This window comes from Carassius carassius, chromosome 27 (assembly GCF_963082965.1).
Source record: "Carassius carassius chromosome 27, fCarCar2.1, whole genome shotgun sequence".
Lineage (NCBI taxonomy): Eukaryota > Metazoa > Chordata > Actinopteri > Cypriniformes > Cyprinidae > Carassius > Carassius carassius.
In genome coordinates this window covers 14,198,460-14,210,330 of record NC_081781.1, presented here as the reverse complement: position 1 = coordinate 14,210,330, position 11,871 = coordinate 14,198,460, and the positions used below count along the sequence as shown (strand labels likewise).

At 36.8% G+C, this 11,871-nt stretch overlaps 1 protein-coding gene across 1 annotated transcript; it reads right to left on the bottom strand.

Annotated features, from left to right (window-relative positions):
• Nucleotides 1-830: 830 nt before the first annotated feature.
• Nucleotides 831-8,845, bottom strand: LOC132106835 (carbohydrate sulfotransferase 14-like). The gene is made up of 2 exons (XM_059512866.1): nt 8,400-8,845; nt 831-2,355 (listed from the first exon to the last, which is right to left on the bottom strand). The coding sequence occupies exons 1-2, from the start codon at nt 8,670-8,672 to the stop codon at nt 1,528-1,530; spliced, it is 1,101 nt and encodes a 366-aa protein (XP_059368849.1). The 5' UTR covers nt 8,673-8,845; the 3' UTR covers nt 831-1,527.
• Between the last annotated feature and the right edge of the window lie 3,026 nt (nt 8,846-11,871).

The window sequence follows — 11,871 nt, the reverse complement described above, 5'->3', positions numbered from 1 at the left end:
AATCTAGAAAATATATCTAAATAGCCAAGTAATGCTTTTGTTATCAATATAAAAACTCTTAATTTAACACATTTGATAGTCATTTATCGTGGCAAATGAGTTATGTACAGGACACCAAAATGCACCCTACAGTGATACTAACCCATGAATGAGAGTGTTTACTGAAGTGTACTATTGTCAAATGACTGTTTTATTGTTAGCCATCAAAAAAAAAAAACATTCTCAGCCATAAGTGAAAAGTGAATGTGAAGTGACCATTAGCCAAGTATGGTGACCCATACTCAGAATTCGTGCTCTGCATTTAACCCATCCAAACGCTCCCCTCAATTCACGTCAGCATACGGTTTCAGGAGACGCAAATAAAAACATTCTGGTAATGTTTTCCGTTGGTTATTTTTCTAACAAACATTAACATTCCCAGATCGTTATGAGAACCAAAAACTGTTAGCTGGGCTGATAACCAATCATAACATCCCACTATCAAATCATAACACAATCATAACCTCTGATAGAAATGCTCGTGACGTGAATCGACAATATCATTGATCTTCTTTGCTATTCTTATACAAAGCGATTTTTAATACTTTATGGATGTAGTTTATCGTTGTAGATCTTGGTGTGAAGAGAACAGCCCCTAAATGTATTTCCTGATATCCCCGTGTATTATTCAGACTGACCTTTTGGGTGTCATCTGAGATTTCACATCCCCCCACTTTCTTTCTCATTTTGCCGGTAGGATCTAAATCACCATTAGCTTGTTACTGGCTTAGTTCTTTAATATAAATATTATGCTCAGACCAAGAAAAAAACCTTATCTGAAGAAATCCAGCTTGTGGGTTTCAAAGATTTTTTTTTATTTCCTCATTGCACAGTACTTTGCTTTTGGATGTTAAACTGCATTCCTCATAATCTCTTAAGGGATTCAACTCCGTCTCATCTTTTCAGAGGAAGTGGCAGATGGGAAGGTTCAAGTTTGTGGTCAGAAATATTTGTTTTGTTCGTATGAAACTCAACATGCTCGCAACACAATTCAATAGATACAGATAGGAACAGTCTCAAATGCTATGTAGAGACTCATTTCCTCGCTATGGGTTTCACATTTCATTTTGTAAAATAATTAATCAGCAACTTCATAAGGCTAACAGCAGATGTAATGATTATCCAAATAATCAAAAAGAAAAACACTGGAAACTTTAATACTGCAATGACAAGTGAAAAAAAGGTGGAAGCTTGTGCTTACTAATATAAAACTCTCACAATAGTCTTGCGCACAGCACAATGTTCTTCGTTTTATGCCCATTAATATTGACACCCTACTGCATCTCATGAATAAAAATAGCTGATTGAGTATTTAAATAGTGGTTTGAACTTAAATAGCTCTCCAATACACTGTACTGAGGCTTATATTCAAATATATTTTCAATTATGTACAGGTAAAAATAACCTAATAATAAAAAAGTATTAAAATATTAACATATTGAAAGATTATAGACAGTCTTACGAAGCCGGTATAAACCAACGCCTTTGTTAATGCCTACAGTATTCAGTGGTTGTGTTGGGTAAAGGATAACTGAACAGAGAGAAATCCAAAATATACTTGGGCAGGAGCTCTTTGAGAAACTTCTGTGGGACAGTGCATAAGTAATAATGCAGCGTTTCTTTGGTGACAGGTTTGTACCATGTTTGGCGTTCAGGGAAACGTATGTGTTGCGGCACTCCGACTCGTTCCAGCACGTAAGCGGCGTCACTCTCCAGACTCTCATATGAGCCTATGAAGTCATATTCTATGGCGCAGGGTTGGCACAGGTTGTAGATGGGCATCCAGTGTTCGTTCATTCGCTCCGGGTCTTCGTCGATCAAATAACGCACAAACTCGGTGAACGTCACATCATTGCCTGCTATTTTTTTATCCTTTGCGTAGCCTTTTCTATAGCGCCGTATGATCTCCGCACCGTATTTTCGCTGATACGCTGCAATTTCACCAAATTTGTTGCGATAGGCTGAAAGCAAGCGTGCCATCGGCTCTCGCACAAACATGAATTTAAAATAATGCCGTAGTCGATTTCGAATCTCTTCAGGGGTAAAGTCAGAAAGAAAGACCAAATCAGCACGATGGTCCATCTTCACTTTGACATCCACGTTGGCTAGAGCGCCACTCAGCACCTTCAGCACTCGTTTCCAGTTGGAACAGGCCACTTTGGGAACGTAGCAGTAGAGGAAGCGATGCTCGTCGTTCACTAGTATGTGCTGGAGGAGAGTCTTCCTCTGCAGCGGACTGAGAGACCACACGCTGTGAGGCGTGTTCTTCTGACCACACATCGATCTTATAGTGCGGTTGCGGATCTCTTGTACAATCTGGGGGGAAAGAGGCATATATAATTTTATAACAATATACAGTCCAAACTAAATTTATTCAGACACCTTTAACATTTCTCATGTTATCACAGTTTATTCACTATAGTTTAGAAAATTGGAATAAAATATGAGAAGAAATAAATTAATTTTGATGTCAGATAACTTTAAGGTATGTATGTTAAATTTAAGTACACAATTACATAATACCAATTTAGGTCAACCAATTATTTCAATTCAAGTTTATTTGTATAGCGCTTTTTACAATGCAAATCATTACAAAGCAACTTTACAGAAAATTGTTTCTACAATATTTAGTAGTAGCTTATTAGTGGTGACTGTCAGTTTATGTGCATATGACAGGAATTTTCAAAAAATGTATACAAGACATAGTCAGCGAGACGATGAACATTATTAACAGCAATTATTATATGATGCAGTCACACTTGTAGCAATATTTGTTAGTTCGGTTTGTTGTTTCAGGGATAGCAAGCAATTACCAAGCAATGCTTAATTTTGTTCAGTCTGTGTTGTAAAAAGGTCACATTATGTAGCAATTTAATAAAATAATGGTGTAAATAAAGTGTCTAAATCATTTGGGCCTATTTTACTGGTAGTCCACTGTTTACATTTTTTTGGTTATAGTATGTGAGGTTATTTTGCTATCCTCACATAAATTAACTATAGTGTCCTGCGCCCACTAGTAAAAATATAAAAAAATTATATCTTGCATCTGAATAATTTTTGGTTTGACTGCAAATACATAAAAACCTAAACTTAAATTTAGTTTAATGTTTTATAGACCTACTGTGAGCTACAAGGTTCTTCATGGGATTGTAGTTTTTTCACTCAAAGCCATTAAGTACACACTTTTGTACCTATGTATTTTTTGTCTCAAATACTTTTTTTGTTCTAAAGTTTTTAATGTTGTGATTCCCCCTTTAGTTGATTTGGATTATGGCTTGTTATGCTTTAACAAAGACTTAAAAATTGCTATGGGAAAAATGAATGGGGAAAAGATTATGTCCACTGAAATGGTGGGTGGACTGGACACTGTTGCAAATCTGACCCCTGCATGGGCAAAACTGACCAGTCAGAATCAAATATTTTAGAGAAGCCTGTAAAAATGGAAATGTGGTGTGCTCCAACATAGTGTACCAAAACATTCCTAAAGTGACTTTACTAAAAAGGTCTTAACTCTTTCAATCTGCTCTAAATATAATTTTGTACACTACTATTAAAAATATTTACATATAAAATAGCAAACTATGTTTAGCAAGCATAATTTCCATAAACATCTCCCCATCGACCCAAAAGCAGTTGAAACATTAAAATGTTTTACTTAACACAACAGAACATTTACTCTGGGCATTCCACTGGATAACCAATCATCATCTAGAACCCTTTTTAATGTCATTAATGCAGTGTTAAACCCTGTTGTCTGTATGTATCCTACAGAGTCAGTAGCTATGTGTGAGCAGTTCTGCCAGGTTTTTTTTTATAAAATATCTGCGATTGCATGTACCATCAAACCAGTTGCTGGCGATCCTGCAGGCCATTTAAAATATACAGGTGTCTTTAGTCAGTTTACACCTATTTCGCTTTCTTTTTTAAATGACATTGTTAATCAACGCAAACCTACTGGTTCACTTTAGACATAATTCCCTCACGGTTATTTAAACAAGTATTCAGTGTAATGTGTCCGACACTTTTAGGAGTTGTTCCAGACTATTTAAAATATGCCTCGGTACAACCCAGACTTAAGAGGCCTAATTTAGACTCCTCTGATATATAAAGTTTTAGACTATTTCCAACCTTCCATTTTTAGCAAAAAATATAGAGAAAGTGTTTTTTCAAGTTTCTTGGTCGATTAAATTTTTTTTTGATGCATTCCAATCAGGCTTTAGAAAATTTCACTCCACTGAGACGGCTCTTTTAAAAGTGTTCAATGATATACTTTTAGCTACTGAGTCTGGAGATTCTGTAGCTCTGGTACTTTCAGACTTGAGCACTGCTTTCGATACTGTAGACCAGGGGTTTTCAAACTGTGGGTCGCGACCCACTTGTGGGTCACAGAATGGAACAAGGTGGGTCACACAAAGTCACTTGGCTGCAGCTAAATTTGCGTTTCAATAAAAACACACACACACACTCACACAGTTCAGTCTAGGGCTGCACGAATGTGACGAGTGGGGCGGGGCCGAGAGCCGTGGAGTGATTGGGAAATGAGCGACACCTGCAACACTCACCGGTCTCGAGAACCCCGGAGGAGATAGGAAGTATACAAAAGAGGAGCGACGACAGTGAAGGACGAGAGAGGCCACTGGGTGGCGTCTGTACTTCCCGGTCAGAGAGCACCTGTCCATCAAAAGCTCACTATCCAATCAGAGTAGATCACTGTTAACACCACCCCCATGAGATGTTTGTGTCAAAACACCAAACGAAAAACTGCGAAACGTAAGCGAAATCTGTAGCAATGAATTCAGAATCCACGATTAGCGAAAACGAATCTTTGAAAAACATTAACAAAGAATGAAGCATATTTGAAGAGCCTGTTAAATTTGTGCGACTGAGTTAATTTTTTTTCATTTTCATAGTGTTTTTCTTCTTTTGTAATGGCATATTTTTGATAGTTTCTGAAAAAGTTACGTTCAGTTTTATAAAGTTTCGTTCATTATTATTGAAACAAATGTAATTCCATAAGCAGGGCACAAATGCAGGATTAATTGTAACACTACAAGATTTAAACATTTCCACGTAACAAAATGTACAAAAGTTTGCAATATTTCCTTGATGTATCATCTCTGTTTAGAGAAAAATTTGCCAAAGTTCAGAAGTCTTTTGAAGATATTGCTGAACATTTATTTAACCATCACAAAAATAAATATATTTTTTTTATTATTATTTAAAATGAGACACATCTGTTTATTATAATTTTTTACCAATTTCACAATTATTTTAATCTCAAAACTGTGTTAGATAGCTCTGCTTTGCTTCTCATGCTTTTCTAAATAAGTGTTGGATTGTGCTCCGTTCTCGCCGACACAAACGGAAGATCATGAATGTATTTTCTGCAACAAAACACAGCAGCGCAGATTACAGTTCACTAGAGTGAGCCTGCTTCACGTTTTTATGGACACTACATATTTTAACGTCTGTAAACAAAAATTAAAACTGAAATATTAGTAGTGAAAATTTTTTATTTTTATTAAATACTTAATTTCTGTCATCAAACTTTTAAGATTAGGCTTAAAGTAATGTCAATCGTTTTCTTATTTTTTTTTATATATATATATTTTGGTGGGTCGTGAAATAGATTACACTTGTCTAGGTGGGTCGTAGAATGGAAAAGTTTGGGAACCACTGCTGTAGACCACAATGTTCTTCTGGCCTGCTTAGAACAGGTAGTGGGCATTAGAGGTTCAGTTTCAAATTGGTTCCAGTCTTATCTTACGAACAGATGTTTCTCAGTTAATATTGGCAAATTTCACTCTTCCTCTGTACCTTTGACCTGTGGGGTCCCTCAAGGCTCTACTCTAGTGTCCATGTTATTTCCCTTGTATATGCTTCCCTTCGATTCTATCTTTGATAAGTAAGCTATAAGCTATCATTGTTACGCATATGACACACAAATATATATTTGTACAAATATACACAAATATATAGTTATGTACACTTAGTTGATCTTAAGAAGTATAAAAAAATCACTAAGTATATTAAGTACAAAATTAGTCAGTCAAAATAGAGCACTTTCAGTACATTATGGAAGTGCACTTTTTTTCACCTGGGCAAATACATACGCGAAAGACTTTTCTATCTGATAAGAGCGTGTTCACTTCACATAGAGTTGTCATTTTGCAAAAAAAAAAAAGGCTTCATGCTTTTCAGTGCACAGTTATTCTTTCTTTCAATTCTAATCTGACTCCATTTTATAATACCTAAAATTTAGGTTGAAAATTTTTAGGTTGAATAATAGTAGTGATTAGAGACAAACAAACAATTTGCCTGTCTGTGTCTAATCACTACTATTATTCTGACATTTGATTATTCTAGTTAACTATTTACTTTATATTTACTTGTTCATTAGGAATCTATGTCGCTCAGGGTGCCTCACGTCAGCCGTTCGTGGTCCCCACGTTCACAACCTTGCCAGTCTGATCATTAGTCAGAGGTTATGATTAATACTATTTAATAGGTCGCCCATGCTTACCATTCTTTAAATAGTATTGCTGTTTAGTCCCCTACAGTTACCCATGTACAACTTAAAGCTCAAACAATAATCAGTGGTTATGCTAGTACCATATACCTAACCCCCAATAGTTATAGAACTATGTACAACTTAACTAAATTTGAGACAATAATCAGTGGTTATGCTATTACTATGAAATATTTTAATATTTCAATAGTAATTTTATCTAGCCCCTGATAGTTAAAATAACTAAGTACAACTTGATTAAAGCTGAGACAATAACCAGCAGTTATGACCAGCACTATGACTAGTCCCCCATAGTTAATGCAACGGAGTACAACCTAACTAAAGTCACGCAGTTAGTCAGAAATCTTCAATTCACTTAACCCTGGATGCAGATTTGCAGAAACAAGTAAGTCATAATAAATCTAATGTAACAATTTATTATCAGTCAGGTAAATATGTATTATGCCAATTACACAGCCAATTCAGATATATCAACTGAATATAAAACATAAATTTCTCAAAGAAAAATCTAAGAGTAAGATGCATATCAGACTTTCAGAAAAATACATAGTATGGAGTGTGTGAAAGGTCTTTTCAAAGACCTTTATTGGGACACATGACTGACTGACTGAGACCTGAGGGGAAAGAGGGGTGTGAGGGGTCAGGAAGGGGATGAGGAGGAACCAGTGCATATGTGAGAGGTGTTTTCTCACATTTTCTCTCAGTGAGACGTGGGAACAGATGTCTGTATGTTAATGCACTGTGTTTCTGTTGTATGTCTCAGAAGATCAAAGTGTCTGAGGTTCTGTGATTCTTACAATACCTACTGAATACGATATGTGTAATAACTTTACAATAAAGCCTGGTTACTGTAAGCAACACTTAAATCTAAAAGTTTAGATTTCATGTCAGCGGTTGAGACAGTTCAGAAAAGGTAGCTGAACTGTCATGTGATTGTACTCTTCTGTCAAGATCACTGCAGGGATCTTAACCTGAAAGAATTGGCCCCAAGTTTCATATTTCATATCTTGGCTTGAAGGTAACCAGCTGTTTAATATTTTCTGGAATGAAATTTGTAGTTTCTCCATCCCATCAAAGATGCTTTCCACATACCAACTAACTAAATCCATAGATTCTCCAGTGGAGTAATAATAGGACAGTATAATAGGATTAATCAGATATAAATAGGATTAACCGGATTTTCCACCTTAAAATTACTTTTTTTACTCTACTGTCCAATGGTTCAATACAGAGATGGTACAAAAAGAAAGTGTAACAGCAGAGGAAAAGATGTCGAGAGGTTTGGACAAACCAAATGACTGAAGGATTACACATTGACTGTCTTGATGTTTTTTATTCCCCATAAATTGTTCCCTTTTCTGTACGGGTAACGTATTCAGAGTTGTGCACTATCTGGTCAAACAACACTTGAGACACTTCAGGAGCCATTCTTTTGGATTTCAGTCTGCAGAACTCAAGTTTTCTGATCAACATACTTCTTTGACGTTTTAAAAGTGTATTTATCGTTTCATAAAAACCTACCAAATTTTTTTTTTTAATGCCCGAAACATGAGTTTGTGCGTTATTTCTATTAATAATTACTTGTCCAAGTAATAATTGAGGACACTGTATTGAACTGAATTGTGGACATCCGCAGATGCTGTCTATGTAGGGGGCTCACTAGGTTTTGAGACGCAGCCCGAGTTCTCGTGAAAATTACTTGCTGTTCAGACTCGAAGAAAGGCTGATGAATTCTTGCAAACATATCAAAATATTTATGAGTTTCTCCAAAAACGTCTCAGTTTATTCACAATCTAGCGAGACTGTCTCTATTCGGCTAACGTTACCTTACCTGAGACTCCACGTCCACAGCCGCGTCGCTGTTCCTCGGTCGGTATTCCACTTTCTTCCCGCTGGCGCGAGGCGGCGGAGTCTGCACGCTGTTCAGCATTCCCTTCTCTATCATGAGCAACAGGCCTCCGGATGCCACGATCACGGCGAACGTCAACACCGAAGGAACGACGGCGGAGTGTCGGCGAACGGTGGTCGCGCTCACTGGCGGTCTGAAGTGGACCAGGGATCCGCTCGCTCGGTTAATCCCGTACTCCTTCTTTCGAGGCGGCATAGTGAATCACATGCGTACAATAGTCAGTCCGGTTAACGAGGCTCAGTGACTCAAAATACCGACAGATCAGCACACGTCAGCCGCTTCAATGAAGCAGCTAACCAACTTCTGATTTCAGGGCTTTCTGTGAAAAGAAGGAGAAAAAAAGCTTATTGAGAGAGCATGATGGGAAATGAAGTATGGAGCAATGGGGGAGGGGAGACAGATTTCGGGGGAAACTTTAGTCATTATTATAGTCATACCCTGCTCGATCGATTCATGACACCAGTCGAGCAGCTTTAAAATGACACAGATTCATTAATCAAGGTGCTAACTCCAGCATCTCCATTGTGAGCTGCTTTTGAACACAAAGGTGTAGAAAACAAAGTAGCTAGAATTACCAGCTTTTGTACACTTATGCATGCAAACGAAAAGTAAATAAGAGAGAATGCACTCAAAGAATTGTGCTGCTGCTTTATGAATATAGAAACGTACTAAAATTTGTAGTCACACAGCCTCTCGTGCCTTTGTCGCCCCTTTAAAACGGTTACGTTACTAATAGAAAATGTGTTTTTTTTTCTTTATTAAAACGTAGTTTTCAAGGACCGCTCACATAACGTTAACAGTAACCATACAGTTTTAAAAATCGTTCTCGTTCACACCAAAAATGATTTTCTCTCCCGCTGAATTTATGTCGCCTGCCGCTTTAAATGATCGAGATTTTTGTGAACTTGGGTCGGGTTGATTTACCGACAGTGTTTTTGAGATTAAAAGTGATTGCAACTCTTTGTCATTATTGTTAGCTATGGTGTGGACTCATCTATCCTCATAAACAGTAGTGATGGGTCGTTCGCGAATGAGCCGACTCTAATAGAGCTCTTGTAGGTGAACGACGGGAGCTGGCTCGCATCTGAAGAGCCGACTCTATTTAAAAAAATATATATAGCCTATAGAAATTAAATCATTATGTAATAATGAAATAATTAAAATAATTGACTAATTCAAAGAACAAAAAATATATTATATTTCGACTGTCTGATCAGCCTCACATTCTGTTCCTGTCAATCATACATGAGGTGTCAACCAATTATACGGCATGAGGGAGGGGCCGAGCCATCACACACACACACACATACACCACACACACAGTGTCAAACTTGGAGGAGAGGAGAGGAAAGACACAACAGCTTTTGAAAACAAACAAAAGCAGGAAAATGAGTCGGAAGCACAGCAGCATTTGGAACCATTTTAATGATCATCAGCCTCTCGAAAGTAAGGCAGCTTGCATTTCTGAATGCAAATCTCTCATAAAATTAAAAATAGTGAGATAGTTCATGCTGACTATATAACATGCCAAAAAAGGGACCAGTTTAATCCTGTCAGTTATTTATTTTTCTTTAATATGGGTTCTATGTTGTTCAGATTCAGATTGTATTTGTTTTGTAATGTTGTTGTTTCTATACATTCAAAAGTTGGAATTTAAATGCAAATGTTTAATAGTATTCTTTTTTCATAACAAATCAATGCATTTTTAAAGAAATTGTGAGTATGATTTCATTTAATAATTTAATTAGAATTGTTTTCACACCTATCATAGTCAAAACATTATTGTTTTTTAAAGAGCCGTTTTTGAGCCAAAAGAGCCGGCTTTTTTCAGTGAGCCGAGTTAAACGAGCCGGCTCACGAAAAAGAGCCGAAATGCCCATCACTAAAATGACTATTAAAACTTGAATGTTCTCAACTTCTCATACATACAGACGGTTGGTCTGGGAACGCCCCGTCACGTGATGTGAATTTAGCCCGTGGGGGAAACATCAAGCGTGTACGTCTGCAGACTGCAAGACTGGGGCGTAACTTGAAGTGGCCGTAACTTGAAGTAGGAGGCGTAACTTGAAGTTGTCCAAATCACACAGAACCACGCGAGATCTTAAAACGATAAATTGTTGGCAATATGGCGGCTTTAATTAGGGCACAGAGTAGAATATTGATTACGTTTTAAGGGAGGAAGGGGTTTTAGGCAGGATTTGATGCATGATGTGTGTGTAGATATTAATGTTAGGGGACAATTTGAGAGATGTGTACGTCTTAGTAGGAAAACTTATCATCTGATCTACACTCCGGAACAGAAGAGGGCGGTAATGCACCAATAAGATATCCCATTCATACATGGATATTAATCTGGAAAGAAGACGAAGACAGCTTGCTGTGAGAGACAACGGTGAGAATATTTATTTTTCCGAAATAATTATTAAAATTGAAGTGTATAAGTCATTTTCATACAGTGGTATTGTTTTTGGAGTTAATTATTTATTAAAACTAATTATTTATTAAAACTAGCTCCATTAAGTACACGAACCAATAGTGGATTTACATAAACCATATATACTTCTTGAAGACTATTACTAAATGTCTATTTATCATCTGACTGGATAATGTTTGATAAATATTGTAGATGAGCACATCTAACAGACATGAAACAGGTGTCTGAGTGATGTGATGTGATATTGTGTAGAATTCACTTTTGTCAACACTGCTATAGATGGGTGTAAGTCATGTAAACAAACAAATCTACATAAAGTAACTAAACATAAGTTATGTATTTTATTTGTCCATTTGCAATATTGATAATTTAAGGAACATTTGTGTTGGATAAAAAGTGAGTTACATCAGTTATTAACTCAACATGTAAATGCAGTTTATCACAGATATATAACAGAGGAGACTGACTCTTGTCTGGATGTTACAGGGACAGATGAGACACGTGTGTTTTATCTGCTGTAGAGACACTGATGAAGGAATGCTGCCATCAAAAAGGATTTGTGTAAGTACACTACAAAAATAAATGAAACATTTTAAATCTTAAGTTGTATTTTATTTTAATTATTGTAATTTTAAACAACTATTACACCTCTTTTCTTATTCTTGATTTCTGTGCATTTGCTGCAGATCTTTTGTTGTGGAGCAGGACCTGCAAGGAAAGGTGAAAAAAAGGGAAAACCTGAAACAAAAGAATAAAGTAATGACTTTTTGTATTGTGTATGTGTATTTTTGTAGGACATAAAAATGTCTGTAGACTGGTGTGTGCACTGAGCATGGAGAAGACCAAAGCATCATCCTGGAAATGATCGAGAGTCACAGATGACACGCTCCCTCACTCCACCTGCCCTTTACTGTCTCATCAGGACCAGATGCTGCTAGGGGTTCTCCGATCACGATTGGC

Excerpts from the sequence above, each read along its gene's own strand:
- LOC132106835 (XM_059512866.1), bottom strand. The coding sequence starts at position 8,672 with ATGCCGCCTCGAAAGAAGGAGTACGGGATTAACCGAGCGAGCGGATCC. Across the intron at positions 2,356-8,399 it reads CTGTGGACGTGGAGTCTCAG|ATTGTACAAGAGATCCGCAA; the intron begins GTAAGGTAACGT and ends CTTTCCCCCCAG.